The sequence below is a fragment of the Gossypium hirsutum genome, unplaced genomic scaffold, assembly GCF_007990345.1.
Source record: "Gossypium hirsutum isolate 1008001.06 unplaced genomic scaffold, Gossypium_hirsutum_v2.1 scaffold_109, whole genome shotgun sequence".
Taxonomy (NCBI): Eukaryota; Viridiplantae; Streptophyta; class Magnoliopsida; order Malvales; family Malvaceae; genus Gossypium; species Gossypium hirsutum.
In genome coordinates, this window is record NW_024402812.1 from 1,227 (window position 1) to 23,436 (window position 22,210).

General features: G+C 33.9%; 2 protein-coding genes, 1 long non-coding RNA gene and 1 pseudogene across 15 annotated transcripts; 2 read left to right on the forward strand and 2 right to left on the reverse strand.

Annotated features, from left to right (window-relative positions):
* Nucleotides 1-570: 570 nt before the first annotated feature.
* LOC107928895 (COX assembly mitochondrial protein 2 homolog) lies at nt 571-1,666 on the forward strand. 3 transcript variants are annotated; one of them, XR_005924148.1, is made up of 3 exons: nt 571-934; nt 1,029-1,253; nt 1,341-1,666. XR_005924148.1 is itself a non-coding variant. In XM_016860177.2 (3 exons), the coding sequence occupies exons 1-3, from the start codon at nt 1,003-1,005 to the stop codon at nt 1,434-1,436; spliced, it is 246 nt and encodes an 81-aa protein (XP_016715666.1). In that variant the 5' UTR covers nt 574-1,002; the 3' UTR covers nt 1,437-1,666. The 3 variants fall into 3 exon arrangements, 1 of the variants encoding a protein (XP_016715666.1); XR_005924149.1 differs by having other exon boundaries at nt 571-912; XM_016860177.2 differs by having other exon boundaries at nt 574-1,047; nt 1,149-1,253.
* A 2,171-nt stretch (nt 1,667-3,837) lies between these two features.
* Nucleotides 3,838-6,991, reverse strand: LOC121202868 (uncharacterized; annotated as a pseudogene).
* Nucleotides 6,992-9,717: 2,726 nt separating this feature from the next.
* LOC107931127 (COX assembly mitochondrial protein 2 homolog) lies at nt 9,718-14,436 on the reverse strand. 9 transcript variants are annotated; one of them, XM_041110326.1, is made up of 7 exons: nt 14,285-14,436; nt 13,921-13,974; nt 12,355-12,412; nt 11,931-11,998; nt 10,337-10,699; nt 10,131-10,235; nt 9,718-10,043 (listed from the first exon to the last, which is right to left on the reverse strand). In XM_041110326.1, exons 5-7 carry the CDS (start codon nt 10,379-10,381, stop codon nt 9,948-9,950), a joined length of 246 nt encoding a protein of 81 aa, XP_040966260.1. In that variant the 5' UTR covers nt 10,382-10,699; nt 11,931-11,998; nt 12,355-12,412; nt 13,921-13,974; nt 14,285-14,436; the 3' UTR covers nt 9,718-9,947. The 9 variants fall into 9 exon arrangements, with proteins under 9 accessions (XP_040966260.1, XP_040966258.1, XP_040966261.1 ...); XM_041110324.1 differs by having other exon boundaries at nt 10,337-10,730; XM_041110327.1 differs by lacking the exon at nt 11,931-11,998 and having other exon boundaries at nt 10,337-10,407.
* A 308-nt stretch (nt 14,437-14,744) lies between these two features.
* Nucleotides 14,745-19,160, forward strand: LOC107931129 (uncharacterized). 3 transcript variants are annotated; one of them, XR_005924150.1, is made up of 2 exons: nt 14,745-17,184; nt 17,465-19,160. It is a non-coding gene; the product is annotated as an uncharacterized lncRNA (long non-coding RNA). The 3 variants fall into 3 exon arrangements; XR_005924152.1 differs by having other exon boundaries at nt 18,455-19,160; XR_005924151.1 differs by having other exon boundaries at nt 14,745-15,238.
* The last annotated feature ends 3,050 nt before the right edge of the window (nt 19,161-22,210 follow it).

Consider the following 22,210-nt stretch of genomic DNA (forward strand, 5'->3'; position numbering starts at 1 on the left):
TTAATTTTGAGAGAAATTTAATTGAATAATATTATATTAATTTAAGTTATGACAATTAGTTGAATTTATGTCAACTTAATTTTTTTTATCATCATCATGAGGGTGACATTAGTTCATATGAGCACAGTACGAATGGTGTTAAATATTCTTTTTGTTTAGCGGGTTTTAGAGGTATGTGAATGAATATTTAAATAAAAATTAAATTTTTTAGAAACAAAATTAAATTGGTAAATTTTGTAAAGTTGAGAGTTAAATTATTGAATTTAGAATTTAAACTAAAATGATAAATTTTGTAAATATTAAAGGATAAATTTGTTGAATTTTTAAATTTAAGATTAAATTGATAGAATCTATAAATATTATAGAGCTAAAATTTTTATTAGGCAAAAAAAAAGACACAATTTAGCTTTCTGATGATTAATGGGAAATAATTAAAATATTTAATTTTAAAAAATTGAAGAAAAAATAGAATCATCAAATAGAATCAAAGACGTGGTTAAGTGATGATTTTTGTAGTTTAACCAAAATATTTAACGATACAAATAAAAAATTAAATTAAGCCTATTCCTAATCCCTAAATTCCTAAAACGTAAACACCCTTAGATAGTCGGTCCCTCACCCACCTCCTAGACAGATCACCCTTCACCTTCGAGTCATCTTATCTCTCACCTCAACCGGCGCCGTTCAGGCAAAACTCACTCTCTCCACTCGATTCTCAGCCGGCAGCCGCTACAACCCATCCCTCACAGCCTCTTTCCGTCGCTCAACTCAACCCTTGCAATCGGCAGTCAGTCGCGCAACTCGCAAGCAATGCAATCGGTAGTCAGTCGCGCGGCTCGCAAGCAGTGCAATCGGTAGTCAGTTGCGCAGCTCGCAAGCAGCAAGCTCGTCGCCGCCGTCTCACACCCTGAGGTTTCTGCAAATTTATCAATAGGTTCATTTGAAATCTGTTGCTTGTTTAAATTTCATAATACAGATCGTTGAATTTATTCTGCTGGAAAAATGCACCCTCCTCTGACTTTACACAGGCATCCTATGTGTGCTGAAGTAAGTACAAACTTGGTGTTGAATCTAATATTTTTAGCTGTTGGATTGGAAGGAAAGTTTGGTTCTTGTTAAATTAATCATATGACTTTATCTTTTGGCAAATCATCGAGGAATTCCAAAAGTGTCATTTAGAGCATCCAATAACTAAATTCTTCGGTGAATGTACAGAATTAAAGATAAAGCTCGATCGCTGTTTCCGACAGGAAGTGAGTTATTCTCAGCTCTAGGGGGAAATTCAGTTTTTAGTATCATTGTCGTGACTCTGTTTGAAACACGAAGTTTTTATTTGGCAGAAAGCTTTGAAGAGGAAGGCCAATTTTGAACAGAGTAAGAAACTGAAAGAAAGACTTCAGGCGTTAAGGAAGGAAACTGCTGAAAACGATTCATGAATCTATAGCAATTCATGAATTTGTTTTACGATGCTGTGGTTGGTTGGGCCACTTGTATTTGGTTGCTGCTACAAAAAATTGTTTAATTGTTTCCGTTACCTACTTGAGAATGATATATGATGAACAAAGATATGGTTCCTTCTTGATTTTACATAAAGAAACTTTGATTGTATACCTATGTCCTTGGACTGCTGAAAATCTTAAATAACAATCCCTTTACTTTATTCTTCCGCATCGAGCTCAATTATCATAACCTGCAGTTTTTTAAATGTTTGACCTCTAATGTTGATCCACTTAGATGACAATAGAAACCTTTAAGGTAGTTGCCATTGTGTTTAAACTGAAATCTTTGCTAGTATTATGTTTTCTCTAATTACTTCCCTTACTATTCTCCTCTCATCTAGGTTCACACTTTAAAAGCTAGAACCACTTGTTTTCTGCACGAGGTAATGGGCAATCAAGCAAATGGAGGAAGACTAGGTTGCCAAAACAATAATTTTTATCATTAGTGATAGAAGAAAGGGTTTATTAATTAAACAAAAAAGAGGAAGAAATATGACCAAATCTTGCTAGTTTTCTGTATATAAAACTCTGATCCTGCTAGTTTGAGGTGAATGTCCCAAGCAATAGGGCTTTGTTTAACAGTGATGGAATCAATGTGTTTGAATTAGCTTTATCTAGAATTAAACAGCAAATTTTCCTCAGTAGCTACGGTCTTCTTATCTGCAAATTCTCTTAAAAATCGAAATAGTTTAATAGCAAAACCGAAAAAGTATAACTAAGAAAAGCTTGAAGTTCGATCCCAATAGCAGAGCTAGTTCTGTGTTTCTAAGTACTAATACAAGTATGAACTCCATGAATTCAAGCTTTTTCCTTTTTCTGTCAATTTATGTTTGCTTCTGATTCTTAAAGTCCTTAACATAGGTGCTATATTCTTCTTTGTACTTGGGTCTGCTGTGGAATGTTAATAAGGCTTTTTCTGCTGTTGAAATCATTGACAAAGTGCTTCATTTTATTCTCAGAATTAAAAACTGAATCCAGATGTTCATGAAAAAGGCATTTGATTGCTTCTGGCATGGTTTGATCCTTTACTACACTGTTCCAATAGTCCCCCTGGTTCTTTTCTTGCTTAAGGTTTGCAGACTACCCAAGAAAAGATGTGTATAAACATCAATAAAGCGCGATCATGAAACAAACATAATTGAATGAAAACCAGGATTATGGATTATTTTGAACAAATTTCATAGAAAAACATACAGAAACTGGTTTTTAGTTAGTCAGTTGCTGCTCTAAGATTATATGTGCAGTAATGGTTACCAGAAAGCAGAAAATGAAGAATCTTCATGTCTTTTACATGTTAGTTTGAAGAGAAGGGATTGGATCATACCATTAATAGAGTTTGTAAGACCATGACTGATGCTTAAAATGGAGTGCATGGAAAAAAGTGTATGTCGTATCAATTCTAAGATTTGAACTTTTGGTACTAAAGAGAGGAAAAAGAAAAATGAATTTGAACTGGGTATTGAGTGGAGCGAAGAACTGAAGGATTTAAAGAAAAAGTTTGTGGGAGCAAAAACCAACTTATCCTATAACATAAGTCAATTGGAGAGCAAAAGATGGGATAAATGTTCCCAAATCTCACCCAACTCTACTTGATCAATCAATTCAATTATTCTTGAAGAGCTACTTCAATTAGAACAATGGACTCTGCCATCCATTCCCCAACTGGTTTATTAATTTCAATTAAGATTGTTTCGACTAATTTTGCTATGCGACTGTACACCGTGCAATGGATAAGGGGAACATAAGAAGCAGTGTTAGTATCCTTTGACTGGGTTGGAAGCGTGCACTATTTGATCTTGTTGTACTAAGGTTTGAATTTTGGAAGGAAAGATACAAATGCATTGTTGACTGTACAGTACAAGGAAATACAAGGAAATACAGGATTAGGTGGCTGTACAGTACAAGGAAATACAAACTTGACCTACAACTCAACAAAAAGTTTCAAGAGCTACTCCCATGCTTTACTCTTCCAGCCACTGCCTACTTCACGTAATGAAACGTATCAATTTTTGGTGACTTTTGTCAGTTAATTGACAGTTTTGGTTAAAAAAAAAGGTCAATTGGTTGTTGTTTTTTTCCATAAAAAGTCAATTGGCTTTTCGCTAAAAGCTTTTTTTAACCCTTTAACTTCATATTTTTATTTTTAATCTTTCATCTTTAAATATGCAGTGGTGATAGTTCAAAATATATAAAAAAAATTTAAATTTTGTTAATAAATTCAACAAGGATCCGGAAGACACATTCTACTGGATGTATTTGAGTGCAATTGAGTGCAATAAAAGGCCCGACTGAATTTCTCATCAAGAGCAAAAGTTGCAAAACTAAAGCCAGAGCCATAGGAACTTGAATCCAGTTATACATACATACATACATACATACATACATACATACATACATACATACTGAGGGAGATAAAATGGAGATTTCCTATTTCACATTGGGTGTAGGATTAAATATGGCCACCCTAGTACCATGTTCATAATCTACAATCTACTTAAGCATAAAATTAGATCCTACAAGGCTCGAACTGCTCAATACCCTTCATAATATCTGCTTTGCAAGTTGTTTTATAGTGACCAGTCTGGTTACATCTGCTACAATGCACCGTGTGTTTCTCACGATTAAGCTCCTCTACGCATATCCGTTTCTTTTCAGGGCGTCCTGGTGGCCGGCGAAACTTGGGCGGTCGTACAACTTGGGCATCCTCATTCAAAGTACTAGGCGCCTCACCGAACTTGTTCCAGTCTATCTTCTGAGGAATGGGGTATATCTCTTCTGAATATGCCTCACAATAACTGGCAACTGTAAAGCATTTCTCTGCGAAAGCATATACATCTTTTCGGCATGACATGATTGCTGCCGCAGCATGTGCACAAGGTATTCCATAAAGTTGCCAATCACGACATGAACAAGCGTGTTTCCCAATATTCACAATGTCTGATCGTTCAGCTGATATAACCTCAAATTCTACTTCATCTGACCGCAGAACTTGATATGTTGATGCACGGCTGATAACTTCTCGCATGCGTGTCTCAGCACTAGGGCTAGTACAGAAAACCAAGAATGACTTCTAGTTCGACGGTCCTCAAACTCAGACATCAATTTGTTGTGAATTTGCTCAACCACCTGTATTATGGGTAACTCTCGAGCATCTAGAATCCACCGATTAAATTCCTCAATGTTTGATGAGAGGTGCCCATAACGTGTCCCTTCGAAATACAACAATGCCCAGCGGGAAGGAGGAAATTGCTGTATCCACTTTGCAGCTTCAGGAGAAGCCTCCTCTATTTCAGCCATTTTCTCTTTAAAAGCAGTCGTAGTTGTAGCATATGCAGCTTTCCAGAGAAGATGGACAAGCCTTGAGTTCTTGAACTCTTTGCTAATGCTTTCACTAAGATAGCGCATGCAAAAGGCCTGACAAGAATTTGGGAACTTTCTCCTTACTGCATCTAAAGTGCCTTTTTGACCATCTGATAGAAATGTGAGCTGTGGCATTTTCTCAGAATTCATCTCCAAAGCCTTATGCAACTCTGATAAGAACCAGATCCAGCTATCATCGTTTTCTGTATCAACAATGCCAAATGCAAGAGGAAATAAACCACCATCAGCATCAAAAGCAGTTGCTGAAAGCAAAGTACCAAGGTATTTGCTTTTAAGCTGGATTCCACCAAGCCCAACAATAGGCAAGCATCCACTCAAGAATCCACATATGGATGCATGAAAGGAAATAAACAGCCGCTGGAAACGGTTATCTGCACCAGTGGTGAATACCTCTGCAATACTTCCAGGGTTTGTTTTCTTTATTTGCTCACAAAATGTGGGAAGCATGCAGTATCCTTCTTCTGAAGAGCCATAAATAGCAGCAAGTCCCCGTTCCTTTGCACGCCAAGCTTGCTTGTATGGTATGATGATCCCATATTGTTTATGAATGTCATGCAATATATCCTTTGGCTTGTAATTGATGTTATCCCGTAGTCGTTCCTCTATAAAACTCACAATCCAATCCACAGAAGCTTGATGGTGCCCATTTTGTGCATTTTTCCCACAAGTATGTGTTCCTTCAAGACTTCTAATTGTGAAAGTTGGAGCACTGGGAAGCTTAACTGCACGAATACGCCATGGACATCCTTCTGAAGCGCACTTAGCAAAGTAACGGATAAGGTCACTCTTTACAATACGCAGCTCAAAGTGCTGTGCAATGGCAGCTTCCTTAATAGCGTTACGGAAGGCCTTGACATCAGGGAACTCCTGACCAACAACAAAAGTGTGGTCTTCCATGGGGCAACCAATACAAATTATGATTTCATTCCATGCAATGACCAACTTACCATTGTCTTACCCAAGAAGGCAAGAGAGCTAACTTTTTTCAGTCAGGTAAAGAAGTTAAGAGGGCCAACAATTTTGAAGCCAACGAACAAACCATTCAGAGAGCTCCACATGAGCACTGTGAAGACTAACCATAACAAAATGAAAATTTGACATTAACAGAAGTATACGAATACCGACAACTGCTTAAAATTAAATTTCATGAAAAGTGAAAATTGAGAAGATATGATTCAAATGGTTCACATCTGACCATATGTACAAACAACCAAAGCATGAAATAAGCAATACCTAATTCATTGGAAACATGCATAATAGTATAACTGTATTGCTAGGAGACACAGGAGTATCCTAGACATACTTTATATTACTATCTTAACTGAATAAACGAAACCACGCCATCCTTCCTAAAGATGAAAGCTAATTGCTAAACAGCCAATCTTCATATTTGCAAGCAGCAATTTACTTCTAAACAAGGAACAAATACTAGTAATAATCTATTAAAACCAGGCTCTCAACTCATCTACCAAAACAAAATGCTTATATAATGTAAAAACTCAAACTTTTGAACAGCTTACATTTTACAACAGTGATTACAATGGAAATTGTCCTCATAATTTCAAATAATAATTTTTATTTTATTTTATTTCGCATGTATCCTTTTGAGCTCAAATTACTCTACGAAAGTTTACAAGAGGAAAATCCAGAAAGAAAATAAGAGAAAAAAACTACCACGCCACTTTAATAGCTACTTTCAAGCACCAAGAAAAAGAACAACTTTTGAAAATGTAAAGAAAAATTGAAATAAGGAAATCATTCTAACCTTTTCCCGTTATTAAGACTCCCATGCCAATAACAACAAAACCAAAACAAAATTACGTCCAAAGAAAGGAACTTTCAACCAAAAAGAAAAAACAGGGGAAATAAAGATGAAAAAGATAAAGCTAATGACCAATCATTTAGCAAAAAGAAAATCGAAATCTTTTCTCATAGAATGATTTTTAGCTGACCTTAAATAGATTTGAAGAAGGTTAGTGGAAAGATCTAAAGAGAAGAAAGTAATCTTCTTCAATTCGTTTTGGTGAATGATTTGGGAGTAAAAGTTCAGGAATTGGGAGAAGATTAGGGTTGATTTGGTCACGTTAAGGATATTATTGTCTTTTTCAAATCTATACATGAGTGTGTTCCGATTATACCGTTATTTTTTTTGTACTTGTATATTTTACCTTTTTAAGTTGGACGGAATTTTTCTAATTTTCTTTTTGATTGAATTTAGTATTTGAGTTTTTCTTTTTATTTACCTATATTTTTTATTAAAATACATATGTCAAATATTTATTGAAGCATATGATATTTAATTTGGATATCAGATTGGTTGAAATTACCATAAAATAGAAGAAAAAAACAATGCAAAATACATCTAGAAGAAATACTAAAATAAAATAAAACATCTACCTAAACTTTTTTAAGAGTTTTTATTAATTTTATAAACAGCTGATTTTATATTAGATATCTTTTTTTTTTGCTTAGGAAGGGAAGTCAACAATTACCATCCTGTAGAAACATTACAGTCATTGAACAACAAAGTAAGAAGGCTCCTATATAACTAATTCTATTTATATAATTAATGGTGCACATAAAAGCCTTATAACTTAAAAAAGCACACTGAATTTTGTGTTGAGCAAAACCAGGGGCTATGGGTTAGATAATCCTTATTTTTGTTTTGTAGTATAGTTATGCGTTAACAATAAATTAATTTAATTGGTAAAATTTAATTACTCTCATTACTTATATATTTCTAGCAAAGAGAATGAAATATTCTTGCTTCTTTTGAAGAGGTTTTATATTTTACAAAGATTATTACTCGTATTTTTAATTTTTAAAATTATTACTCGTATTTTTAATTTTTAGTTTAAAATTGTACTAATTATGCCTTATTTTATGTCGAACTATTATAATATATATAATAAATAAGTTTTTCCCTAGAGGCATTAGGATGTATTCATTTACATTGGTATAATACAATTGCTTGCAAAACTTGTCTTAAATATTAAATTATGAAATTTGGTGATGGTAAAATTGAGTATGTAGTTGAATCACAAAGTTTGGGGGTGAAAAGAGAAGAGGGATTGTTGAAGGTGGCTTTTCTTCAGACAGAGTTGGCTTGATAATACCAACAAATCATCAAGGTAAGAGAGATTGGTCCATTTGAAACTCAAAACATGCATTTCCTTGTATTTCATCAACAATGCATTTGTATCTTTCCTTCCAAAATTCAAACCTTAGTACAACAATATCAAATAGTGCACGCTTCCAATCCAGTCAAAGGATACTAACACTGCTTCTTATGTTCCCCTTATCCATTGCACGGTGTACAGTCGCATAGCAAAATTAGTCGAAACAATCTTAATTGAAATTAATAAACCGGTTGGAGAATGGATGGCAGAGTCCATTGTTCTAATTGGAGTGGCTCTTCAAGAAAAATTGAATTGATTGATCAAGTAGAGTTGGGTGAGATTTGAGAACATTTATCCCATCTTTTGCTCTCCAATTGACTTATGTTATAGGATAAGTTGGTTTTTGCTCCAACAAACTTTTTCTTTAAATCCTTCAGTTCTTCGCTCCACTCAATACCCAGTTCAAATTCATTTTTCTTTTTCCTCTCTTTAGTACCAAAAGTTCAAATCTTAGAATTGATACGACATACACTTTTTTCCATGCACTCCATTTTAAGCATCAGTCATGGTCTTACAAACTCTATTAATGGTATGATCCAATCCCTTCTCTTCAAACTAACATGTAAAAGACATGAAGATTCTTCATTTTCTGCTTTCTGGTAACCATTACTGCACATATAATCTTAGAGCAGCAACTGACTAACTAAAAACCAGTTTCTGTATGTTTTTCTATGAAATTTGTTCAAAATAATCCATAATCCTGGTTTTCATTCAATTATGTTTGTTTCATGATCGCGCTTTATTGATGTTTATACACATCTTTTCTTGGGTAGTCTGCAAACCTTAAGCAAGAAAAGAACCAGGGGGACTATTGGAACAGTGTAGTAAAGGATCAAACCATGCCAGAAGCAATCAAATGCCTTTTTCATGAACATCTGGATTCAGTTTTTAATTCTGAGAATAAAATGAAACACTTTGTCAATGATTTCAACAGCAGAAAAAGTCTTATTAACATACCACAGCATACCCAAGTACAAAGAAGAATATAGCATCTATGTTAAGGAAACATAAATTGACAGAAAAAGGAAAAAGCTTGAATTAATGGAGTTCATACTTGTATTAGTACTTAGAAACACAGAACTAGCTCTGCTATTGGGATCGAACTTCAAGCTATACTTTTTCGGTTTTGCTATTAAACTATTTCGATTTTTAAGAGAATTTGCAGATAAGAAGACCGTAGCTACTGAGGAAAACTTGCTGTTTAATTCTAGATAAAGCTAATTCAAACACATTGATTCCATCACTGTTAAACAAAACCCTATGGCTTGGGACATTCACCTCAAACTAGCAGGATCAGAGTTTTATATATAGAAAACTAGAAAGATTTGGTCATATTTCTTCCTCTTTTTTGTTTAATTAATAAACCCTTTCTTCTATCACTAATGATAAAAATCATTGTTTTGGCAACCTAGTCTTCCTCCATTTGCTTTATTGCCCATTACCTCGTTCAGAAAACAAATGGTTCTAGCTTTTGAAGTGTGCACCTAGATGAGAGGAGAATAGTAAGGGAAATAATTAGAGAAAACATAATACTAACAAAGATTTCAGTTTAAACACAATGGCAACTACCTTAAAGGTTTCTATTGTCATCTAAGTGGATCAACATTAGAGGTCAAACATTTAAAAAACTGCAGGTTATGATAATTGAGCTCGATGCGGAAGAATAAAGTAAAGGGATTGTTATTTAAGATTTTCAGCAGTCCAAGTACATAGGTATACAATCAAAGTTTCTTTATATAAAATCAAGAAGGAACCATGTCTTTGTTCATCATATATCATTCTCAAGTAGGCAACGGAAACAATTAAACAATTTTTTGTAGCAGCAACCAAATACCAGTGGCCCAACCAACCACAGCATCGTAAAACAGATTCATGAATTGGTATAGATTCATGAATCGTTTTCAGCAGTTTCCTTCCTTAACGCCTGAAGTCTTTCTTTCAGTTTCTTACTCTGTTCAAAATTAGCCTTCCTCTTCAAAGCTTTCTGCCAAATAAAAACATCCTGTTTCAAACAGAGTCACGACAATGATACTAGAAACTGAATTTCCCCCTAGAGCTGAGAATAACTCACTTCCTGCCGGAAACAGCGATCGAGCTTTATCTTTAATTCTGTACATTCACCGAAGAATTTAGTTATTGGATGCTCTAAATGACACTTTTGGAATTCCTCGATGATCTGCCAAAAGATAAAGTCATATGATTAATTTAACAAGAACCAAACTTTCCTTCCAATCCAACAGCTAAAAATATTAGATTCAACACCAAGTTTGTACTTACTTCAGCACACATAGGATGCCTGTGTAAAGTCAGAGGAGGGTGCATTTTTTCAGCAGAATATATTCAACGATCTGTATTATGAAATTTAAACAAGCAACAGATTTCAAATGAACCTATTAATAAATTTGCAGAAACCTCAGGGTGTGAGACGGCGGCGACGAGCTTGCTGCTTGCGAGCTGCGCAACTGACTACCGATTGCACTGCTTGCGATCCGCGCGACTGACTACCGATTGCACTGCTTGCGAGCCGCGCGACTGACTACCGATTGCACTGCTTGCGAGCCGCGCGACTGACTGTCGATTGCAAAGGTTGAGTTGAGTGACGGAAAGAGGCTGTGAGGGATGGGTTGTAGCGGCTGCCGGCTGAGAATCGAGTGGAGAGAGTGAGTTCTGCCTGAACAGCACCGGTTGAGGTGAGAGATAAGATGACTCGAAGGTGAAGGGTGATCTGTCTAGGAGGTGGATGAGGGACCGACTATCTAAGGGTGTTTCCGTTTTAGGAATTTAAGGATTAGGAATAGGCTTAATTTAATTTTTTATTTGTATCGTTAAATCTTTGGTTAAACTACAAAAATCATCACTTAACCACGTCTTTGATTCTATTTTGATGATTCAATTTTTTAAAATTAAATATTTTAATTATTTCCCATTAATTATCAGGAAGCTAAATTGTGTCTTTTTTTTGCCTAATAACAATTTTAGCTCTCTAATATTTATAGATTCTATCAATTTAATCCTAAATCTAAAAATTCAACAAATTTATCCTTTAATGTTTACAAAATTTATCATTTTAGTTTAAATTCTAAATTCAATAATTTAACTCTCCAACTTTACAAAATTTGCCAATTTAATTCTATTTCTAAAAAATTTAAAAAATTTAATTTTTATTTAAATATTCATTCACATACCTCTAAAACCCACTAAACAAAAAGAATATTTAACACCATTCGTACTGTGCTCATATGAACTAATGTCACCTTCGTGATGATGATAAAAAAAAATTAAGTTGACATAAATTCAACTAATTGTCATAGTTTAAATTAATATAATATTATTCAATTAAATTTCTCTCAAAATTAACAGTTTTTAAACTATTACTCAATAATTATTTTGAATTTTTTATTTTAAAAATATATAGAGACCTAATATTCGAGTAGAGAAAATAATATAATGTGAAATTTTGATAGAATGAAAAACCTTAAAAAGCTTTTTTTCGCCTTGAAAAGGCTGAGAGAAGAAAAAACAAGAGAGAAGGAAAATATTTGTAAAGAAGGGAAAAAGAGTAGCTAAAAAAGGAGAAAGGAACGTTAGAAATAAAGGAAAAATAGGATAGAATATGGGAATAAGCTAGTCATTTATTGCCAACTGGTTAGTTTAATTTATTGTAATATTTATGAAAAATTTGAAAAGAGAAAATTCCCAATACAATTTCAGATTTTTGCTTCCCATTAAGTAATTGACAAACTTTTTTTATTGTTGATTTCTAAAACTGAAAACCAAAAGCCATAAAATAAACCAAAAAATACAAGTGCAAAAGCATAGCTCTTAAAAGGGAGAACGGAAAAGACAATGTTGGAGAAAAGAGGTAAAATACCTGATGAAGCAAGGGAGTCCAAAAATCCCAAAAACAGAAACGGTAGAGAGAATCACAATATAGTGTGTCTTTGAATTATTCCGGGCATAAAAAATATAAGAGGTAAAATTTGAAATGAGACAGGCATAATAAAGGAGAGAATAAAAGGGAAAGAAATGTTAGAAAAAAAGGAAAATGAGGAGAGAATAAACAATGCCACAGGAACTAAACAGAAACCCGAAAACCATGACCATTATAACAGCCAAAAAAAAAAGAGGTCAACAATCACAAGTCGCAAAAAACCAATGGCCACATAGGCCCATTGAAAATTAAATTCGATCCAAAGAAAATTTACTTTAATTTTGACAATTTAGAAAACAACAATCAAATAAAACAAACGCATCAATGTTACTGCAAACAAAACCATGAGATTGTAGAGAGATACCTTGGGTTGATATGAATGGCCGACGTCCACAAAAGAGAAACCTTCGTTTTCTACATAACTAACAATACCAAAGCGAAGATGAGTAATTTGGATTTTTGAAAAATAAATCAGTAATACGATTCAAATATGAAACTTTGAAAGAAAACTCTCATCATAAGATCAAAAAAGGCAAATATACTGTGTTCTTCATAAGAAAGAAAACAACACCTAGTTAACATCTTCTAATGCAACACAATAAACACTTGTAACTACTTTGTAATATAAAACAACATTTTCAGTTAAATTGCATCCCTAATTCCATCCAGGCCATGCATTTAGATATTACCCGAATATTTCAATCAAAATCCAATTCCAAATCATATAAGCACCAGCACACAAACAGTTCCAACTAAGTTCATCGAAGACCTCCACTCAACTATTTTAAAGAAAACCTATCCCGATCCTTACTGATGGGTGAAAGCACCTAGCAGTGTGAAAAGAAAACCAAAGACTAATATGCACCACCTTAGCACCAGATAAAATGCAAGAATTTTCACTCCAAGTATGACAATGTTCTTCTAGTTAAAATTGATGTTAATTGATCCCAAAGTCTCTTACGTTCTATTCTATTTGAAAACACACAACAACGCCATACAAACTGTATTTTTCCTTTAAAAAAGAAAATCAAACAACACTTGTATAAGGAAAGTGGCCTTAAATATATATTAACTGTAGATTTATTGAAAACAGCCAAGTGTTCAAGTAATTGGAAACAGCTATTCCCTGACCTTAAATATATATAAACTGTAGATTAAAGATAGTAACCTCATATAACACTCAAGATTAAACTTACCAGTAAACAGAGAGTGGGTTTTCCCTAACATACCTATATCTTGACAGTTCAGAAAATTAGAGCATAACTTTTTCACATTGTCCTAATCAAATTTCCACATCAACTATTAATAATTCGGAAAATTTTGAATTAAACCCAAGGCACCACAAGAAGGTTATTCAAAGAATCAAATTCATGCAAACTAATATGATATAAACCAAAGTCATTAACCAATAGCTTAAAAAGGAAAGTGGGCTCAATTTGTTAGTTTCTATCTCACAAACACAAACACTCTAACTAAAAACAAGGCAAGAAAGATACTAACTATACTATCTTCTACAATTAATCAATATGCTGGAAGGAACTAAGCACCAAGAGAGTGCTGAATGAAGATAGGAAAAATATGCCTGTACATACATGGAAAAGCATATGAGAACTATATGCATTTTCAATTACTAAAATTTCTGTAGTTTAAATTTGAAAATAACTGTACAAGGTCAAAAATGAAGCCAGCACTAGCATTTGCAACCTAATATTTCATTTTCGTTAGCAAAAAAAAGGGATAAAAAACACCCTTTTGTTTAGTCGAGCATGAAAAATCAAATGAGCAGAAAAACAATGTCGATTCATCACCAAATTATGGAGTGGTAGAATATGACAGTAATGAGAATGCTCAAATCGCCTTGAATAATGGAATGTAACTATTTGTTCAATTATTAATTAATAAAAAACGCAAGGGGCGACTGACAAAGTACCTGTGCGTTAATCCCTTGTTCGTTTATATAGATTCGGCCATGTATGTCCAAACCCTGAAAATAAAATTGAAAAAATAAATAAATGAAACGCCTTGTAGAGCAGCAGAAAGGAGTTTGGTTATCGACGATTTGAGTTTGGATTTGGTCCTCAAAGCTTGGATTTGAGTTTGGTTTATGTACCGAAAACTATATCTGAGTTTCTGAAAGAAGTTTCGAAGATCAAAAATGGGTTTCAAAATCCAAGATTACGGATTATCTTCAAAGATTGGAAGATGAGATGAAGAAAATTGATGGATCAGTGTAAGGAGGAAGAAATACAGTGTAAAGAAATACAGTGTAAGGAAAGGAATAAAAGTTAACATACCTTTGAAATTCAAAGGTAGAAGACGTAGAACGGTAGAAGCACTGCTCTAACCTCTGATTCTGGAATTGGGTGGAGCCGTAATACAACAATTTCCGGAAGCTGAAATAGAGGAGATACCCTATTGAAGTACTCCGATTTTGGTATATCCTATATTTCAGGAAAATTTGAGTTCGGGGTCTATGGGTTTGGGCTTGGGACTTGGGCTTAAGTTTAGGGTTTAAGGTTTATAGTTGGGCTGGCATTTTTGGGCTTTTATTTTAGTGTTTAGGGCTGTCAACCGCTTAAATTTTCGATTATTTGGTTATTGAGCTTAGGCTGTATTCCATGTACTGGACTAGTTTTAAGCCTTCATTTAATTAGTCTGATGGGCCCTTTTATTATTATTTCGTTCTCTTGCTTTCGGTTTTATTCATTTATATGTACATACCGTTTATTATTACTTGGTTATTTTAATCTCCAGTCCGATATTTTTTCACAAAATTAAAATAAAATTCAAACAGTTTTCAAAATAAATAATATAAAAACTCTTTCTTCATTCATCTCTCTCACCTTCGGTTCTCCCTTTGTTCTCTTCCCTTTTCCCCTTTTTCTACTAATTTTCTTTTTCTCTCTTCCTTCTTTATTGTCCTTTCTAACAAACCGCTGCCGCTGCCTCCACACACTTTCCAGCGTCTTACCTCCGATCAGGCCAGCTTCCTTCCCATCATTCGAAATTTAAATCCTCAAATATATCTATCCAATCCATTGCTCCCCATTTCTTCGGTGATTCTCTCTCACTCTCGGTCTCCTTTCAACGTTTTCCTGTCATTCTTTTTTAGCTTTGGGTATCCACAGGCCAAAAACACACACGCTATAGTAGGAAGAGAGTTTTCGTGAGAGAAACCCTAAGTTTCTCTGGCGTTTCTGGTTTTTGTGATTTTTGAATTTCGCTGCTTAAACGGAGACTCATTTCAGGTATCAATTTCTTTTTTAGTTTCAGCTCCATGCTTTTTTACTTGTATTTCAGTGGGTTTTTCTTAGGGTTTTTGGTTTTCAGCTTTAGAAATCTCTATTTCGTTCCGTCTTTCAGATCTATAAATGTCGGTCTTGTTCTTCATTTTTGTTTGTTTATCGTATACTATATGTTGTTCTTTATTTTTGGATTGTTTGTTCCCCTCTGTTTAATATTATAGCTTTTGTGTTATTTTCTATTTCTTTTAAATCGTTGCTTAGCAGAATACTAATTGCCTAAACAAAAAGCATCCGTATGTAAATTGTTTACTGCATCTGTGTTGGCTTGATTTTGGTTCTAGGAACCCGGTGGGAGTTGTGTTGGCTTGATTTTGGTTCTAGGAACCCAGTGGGAGTTGTGACGCACGTAGAGTTTATTTGGTAGTTTTTATGGATGGTAATAAAATGTCTTTTTAATTGTTGTGACATTCTGTTTCTTAGTTTTCTCAAAATGTCTGTACTTTAGTTTTAAAAAAATAATAATAATCTAATTGGGATGCTTGTTGATATTGATAGGAATTGGAGAATTTTAACCGATTTGCTAATTTACCCATGGTATCTCTGTATATCTGCTGAATGGGAAGTTTTATGTGATTATTGATATATCCATATGGTGAAAATGCTGTGATTTTGGTTAAAGATAGAATTATATTCATCTGTGTTACCTAGCCTTACATGAAGGGAAATTTAGTTGTAATCTTTTAAGTAAATAGGTTCCATGAGACTGATTAACGTAATTTTGATTTGCTTATTGGTTGATGGTTTTACGAGACTGGTAAAAAGATGTGTTGGATATATTCTCTAATGATGTCATAACCAATTTCTTGTTCATTTATTGTCCTAGTTGATTTCTCAATGCATGCTGGTTCTGGATAAATTTTTGTTCTTTTGATTTTTCTGTTTTGGGTTAGCTTACAGGATTTAAAGATTGTCTTATTCCAATACACGAATATCCTTGTTATATCCCGTCTCGGAATAAGCTATTCTGGGGATATCCCCTTTATATCCCATCCCGATTCAGAATTTCCCCTGTCCGGTTCAGTTCTTTTAGTGTCCGGTTCAGATTTTTTATGCTGCAGGACCGGACTACCTGTCACACTTATTCCAGGTAGGGATATCCCATTCCGCGTATATCCCGGTTCGGGGATATCCTAAAAAGTGATATCCCGGCCGGGTATATCCCATTCAAGGATATCCCGGCTTTGGTTTAAGGTTTTTTTTGAAGGAAAATACTGGGCTATTATTAAAATACAAAAACACGAACCATCAGGACTAAAAGACCGACTCCAAAACGAAATAGGCCCAAAGCAAAACGAAAGCTTGGAAAAACAGGCCTAAATTTATCTGGGTCTAAATACTATTTAAGAAAAGATTGTATCTTCAATCCATAAAGATTGAATATAACTTTTCCAAAGTACTATATTTTTCAAAAAAATGAAATAAAATTCAAACCATTTTTAAATAAATAATAAAAACTCTTTCTTCCTTCATCTCCCTCACGTTCGGTTCTCCCTTTCTTCTCTCCCCATTTTCCCCTTTCTTCTACTAATTTTCTTTTTCTCTCTTCCTCCTTTATTGTCCTTTCTAACAAACCGCTGCCGCTGCTTCCACACACTTTCCAGCGTCTTACCTCCGATCAGGCCAGCTTCCTTCCCATCATTCGAAACTTAAATCCTCAAATATATCTATCCAATCCATTGTTTCTCATTTCTTCGGCGATTCTCTCTCACCCTAGGTCTCTTTTCAACGTTTTCCTATCATTCTATTTTAGCCTTGGGTATCTAGAGGCCAAAAAAACACACGCTATAGTAGGAAGAGAGTTTTCGTGAGAGAGAAACCCTATGTTTTCTCTGGCGTTTCTGGTTTTTGTGATTTTTGAAATTAGCTGCTTAAACGGAGACTCATTTCAGGTATCAATTTCTTTTTTAGTTTCAGCTTTAGAAATCTCTATTTCGTTCCGTCTTTCAGATCTATAAATGTCGGTCTTGTTCTTCATTTTTGTTTGTTTATCGTATACTATATGTTGTTCTTTATTTTGGATTGTTTGTTCCCCTCTGTTTAATATTATAGCTTTTGTGTTATTTTCTATTTCTTTTAAATCGTTGCTTACCAGAATACTAATTGCCTAAACAAAAATCATCCGTATGTAAATTGTTTACTGCATCTGTGTTGGCTTGATTTTGGTTCTAGGAACCCTGCGGGAGTTGTGACGCATGTGGAGTTTATTTGGTAGTTTTTCTGGATGGTAATAAAATGTCTTTTTAATTCGTTGTGAGTTGTGACATTCTGTTTCTTAGTTTTCTCAAAAAGTCTGTACTTTAGTTTTAAAAAAATAGTAATAATCTAATTGGGATGCTTGTTGATATTGATAAGAATTGGAGAATTTCAACCAATTTGCTAATTGCAGAGGTTTTTGTCGATTTGGGTTTCATGATTATATATGGTGGAGATTGTCATGATTCGTGTATGCATATATATTTTCTTTTTCATACTGTTGGGTGCTTGCATTAGTCAGTAAGTGTTGGGTATATTTTCTTTAAAATACTTGGGATTGTTTGTGTTCTGTTGGGTATGGTTTGCAAATGGATTTTGATTGGAAGTTTTAGGTAGACCCATGGTATCTCTGTATATCAGCTGAATGGGAAGTTCTGTGTGATTATTGATATATCCATGTGGTGAAAGTACTCTGATTTTGGTTAAAGATAGAATTATATTCATCTGTGTTACCTAGCCTTACATGAAGGGAAATTGAGTTGTAGTCTTTTAAGTAAATAGGTTCTATGAGACTGATTAACAGAATTTTAATTTGCTTATTGGTTGATGGTTTATGAGACTGATAAAAAGATGTGTTGGATATATTCTCTAATGATGTCATAACTAATTTCTTGTTCATTTATTGTCTTAGTTAATTTGATGCATGCTGGTTCTGAATAAATTTTTTTTCTTTTGATTTTTCTGTTTTGGGTTAGCTTACAGGATTTAAAGATTGTCTTTGGTCAATCGTTTGATAATTATTACCTTATACAAGTGCTGTTTGATTTTCCTTTTTCAATGTTGTCATAGTGTATAAATGTTGAGGGTTAAATATTTTAGAATTAAAAGCAAATTGACATGATATATATAGCAATTATAATATTATTTAATTAATATTATACAATTAATATAAAATGAAATTAAAAGCAAGATGTTTGGGAGTATGATTCGGTACTTTTCAACGAAACCCAAGCCGAAAATGAAGCCAATCGAGTTGAAAACGTCGCCTGAGCAAACGCAGACCATAAGCAGAGTGTCACCTTTGACATTCTCAAGGAGCATGGGCCCCTCACCGTCGGTGATACTTGGGAACGAATCAAGGTCAGTTGTTTAGTAGACTATAATCTGTATTCATTGTGTATCTATATTTGTTGTTTCCACATCTAATTAAGCCAAGCCCAAGAGTGAAGTAAGGGCAGTGCAGTTTTATCGTTGCATAATTTTAGGATCTTGAATTCCATACGATATTGTTTTTTTCATGCTTTACTTGCCTGTGCTCGACATATTGGAGTAGAAATGTGTTTATGAGTTCAGGAGGTTGGACTGAGAGGACTTACAAGCAAGAGGCACATGAAGATCGTGCTGAGATGGATGAGAGGGAGACAAAACATTAGGCTAATATGCAACCATGTGGGGCCTCACAAACAATTTCTGTAAACAACTTGGTTCACTAAACCAAGCATCAGCCACGCAAGAGCTGTCCATAATTCCTCAACTTCTACAACTAGTTTTTCTGTCGATACTTCTAGTCCAAAGTCGTCTTCAGGTTAGGTTGTACCACGCTTTTGCTGGCTGTAATACCATCACATGTACTGTTTTTTTGCAATAATGTAATACAATTGTTCTGTTGTCATGTTGTGGAAATTTTACCCTCTTCTTCCCTTATATTTTCGATTTTAATGTACAAGTTCCAAGTTCGATTACTTATCATCATTTCTGCCATTCAGATGGCTCTATAAAAAAATGAAAAACAAAGTAAAAGAGCTAAGAATTTATTAAGAATTTTTTTTTGCTTTTGTTCCAGTGATCAAATTTTAAAGAAGCATAATGGAAATTTGAAATTTCACAGATGCTAGCTGGTGATCAGGGTGGAAAGTAGATCATTGGGATATTGAAATGATCAAATGACTTTTATCTTCAGTTCTGCTTACTTGATGGTTAACCACTTGAATGTCAAATAATGCTCAAGAACCTATTATTTGCCTATGCTTTAGGGAATAAGAGGCATTTATTTTTAGTATATAAGTAGTAAAAACCTGTCATCCTTCTTTAGGTCTTGAAGGAGGCCTCTAGGCTTTATGCTGCAAGTTGGGTAAGAGATATTGGTCATGATCTTAGACCAAACGATTATAAGAAGGATGATGGGACTGAAGGTAAATCCAATGGAGATAAGAGTAGGAGTACAACCTTCAACCTTGGAGGATATTGGTGGGGAACTTTACTTCGTGGTTTCTTATCTTGAAATGTTCTGATGTATAAGTTGTTTGTAATGAATCAAGAACTATATAGCATGACTTGCAAAATATGCGGCATATTATATGTGCAATAAACCGTTAGATTCATGCTTGAGACATCTTATAGAGGTCAAGGAACAAAGTCCCATAATGCTTGAGTTCAGTAAGGTTTTCATTTCAATTTCCTTTTTCAGTAGAACTTGTCTGGAGGTTCAATTTCCTGGTCAGAGTCATCCGTGACTGCATTTTGTTTTTTTATGTTGTTGGCACCTGTGTTCAAGTCTTAGATTTTATGCTTCCATTGGCATATTTCTGGTGAATCCCTTCTTCACCGGGCCAAGGTTCACTTGTTAAGGAAGATATTAAATTACTGTTTATCTCCCAACAGTCTTAGTTATCTGGGTTTCATTGTCTAGAGCCATTACAGTGACGATCGTACCGTTATCTTATGCTACCCGGGTACTTTTTTTTCTTTTTTTTAGTATCACCCTGAAGAATGATAGCATGCTGTGCCATCTGCCAACATTCTATTTTCTGAAAATTTTAATATATATTTCTTTAATTGATTTTAGAAAGGAAATTTTTAACTCATGATAATTTTCTACTTATTTTGTCATCATTTACCTTGTTGGTACAGCTTCTCTTTTTCAACTAAAATTTTTTAGGCCAAATTTCTCTCGTCTCACCCATTTTTCTGGTATTATAGTTTATCTTGTTGAATTTTACATGGTTTAGGGTTTATGATAAACCATTTCATAAAAAATTACATGCTTTAATTTATACCCTTTTTCATGTACATAAGCATATTACCAATTAAACACTTATCATTTCAATGTATTTCATTAAGACTAAGCATGATATAATCCAATCATAAGCTTGGCACAAGCCTAAGTATCATCCACAACTCATGTTATAGTATCAACTCATAAATCACTTGAAATAACATAAGGTAAGTCATATACATGAAAAACATCATTTGAAATCTTCAATTTCATGAGCGTAAACATACTTTCATTGAACATTACCTTTTCATTCATTGTCATAAATTCATGACATAAGTGATTTGAATACTTACCATTCTTTCCCTTTTTAGACCCGTTGAACCACTTAGAATAATATCGAATATACGGGAAAGCTCACACAAAGTGTGATAAACATATAGTCATAGCTGACATGAACTGTAAAATGAGTCTATTCAAACAAGCTGTCGGTCGGAATATAAGCTACACGATGCTGCTTACACAAGCTATCGAGTATCCGCAACTAATGCCGGACCTCAGCCATCGGTAGGAAATTTAAGACCAACATTCGAAACATGATAACCTGGGTTTGCTCACACAAGCTGTCGTTCGGAACGTAGCTACATTGTGCTCTTCACACAAATTGTCGAGTATCCGCAACACATGTCGGAACTCAGCAATCGGTAGGACATTTACGACCAGCACCTAAAATATGGTAACACTAATGACATATTATTTGTATCCTATATATTTCTAAGGTTCAAACGAGGCTCGATAGTCGTCGTACGTCGTTGAATTTTCATCGTTTCTTGACAAGATAAATTGCGTAATAACATATATAGATTGATTCAATCACAATAGAATCATATACTAACATTTAATTTAATCAACATTATACGAAATTCAATTCATACGAACTTATTTGACTAAACCGTAAAAATGACAAAGTATAGGGGCATTTTGGTAATTTTTAATTCTCCTTGATTTTTCACTCGGTCTTGATCATGCTAGCTTTCACCATGGCCGAACCTTAAAGCTTAAGAATGACTTCTTCTCCTTTTTCAATTCAGTGAAGAAGAAAATGTAAATGATGGTAAAACATTTTGGTTTTATTTAATTTAATTGAATAATTACTATTTTACCCTTAAAAACTCAACCAAATTTCACCAAATGCCAAATCATGTTCATCCACTATCCTCTAAACTGGTTGAATTACTACTTTAGGCCCTCATTTCATGCATTTATATTCATTAGATACAAATAATGTTATGACCATTAAATTTTATCTTTACAATTTAGTCCTTTTTAATTGATTAACTATCGAAACATTAAAATTTTTCAACGAAACTTTAATATGACCTTTATAATATTTATAAAAATATTTACGACTTGATTTATAGAAACGAGGTCTCGATACTTTATTTTCTAAAATCACTTGACCTTAAGGTCTTACCACTTGAACTTAATTAATCATTTGAATAACATGAATTATCATATCAAAAACCTTTTTTAAAACCATATTCGACTTGTAAATATTAACTAATAATATTTAGGAACTTACTCGTTGGATTTGTGGTCTCAAACCACTATTTCTGACACTACTGAAAACGATTTGTTACAATAATGGCTTCTTTTTTGGGTTGTAGGTATTGGTCTTGTTGTTTGTTATGTTGGGATAGCTTCCCTATTCTTTTTGGTTTGTGATATTG

What these genes read in the sequence shown, in the direction of transcription:
- LOC107931127 (XM_041110321.1), bottom strand. Translation starts at nt 10,381, where the DNA reads ATGCACCCTCCTCTGACTTTACACAGGCATCCTATGTGTGCTGAA. An exon ending in GGCATCCTATGTGTGCTGAA is followed by an intron (nt 10,236 to 10,336) that starts GTAAGTACAAAC and finishes ATCTTTTGGCAG; the next exon opens with ATCATCGAGGAATTCCAAAA. An exon ending in ATCGCTGTTTCCGGCAGGAA is followed by an intron (nt 10,062 to 10,130) that starts GTGAGTTATTCT and finishes TGTTTGAAACAG; the next exon opens with GATGTTTTTATTTGGCAGAA.
- LOC107928895 (XM_016860177.2), top strand. Translation starts at nt 1,003, where the DNA reads ATGCACCCTCCTCTGACTTTACACAGGCATCCTATGTGTGCTGAA. An exon ending in GGCATCCTATGTGTGCTGAA is followed by an intron (nt 1,048 to 1,148) that starts GTAAGTACAAAC and finishes ATCTTTTGGCAA; the next exon opens with ATCATCGAGGAATTCCAAAA. An exon ending in ATCGCTGTTTCCGACAGGAA is followed by an intron (nt 1,254 to 1,340) that starts GTGAGTTATTCT and finishes TTTATTTGGCAG; the next exon opens with AAAGCTTTGAAGAGGAAGGC.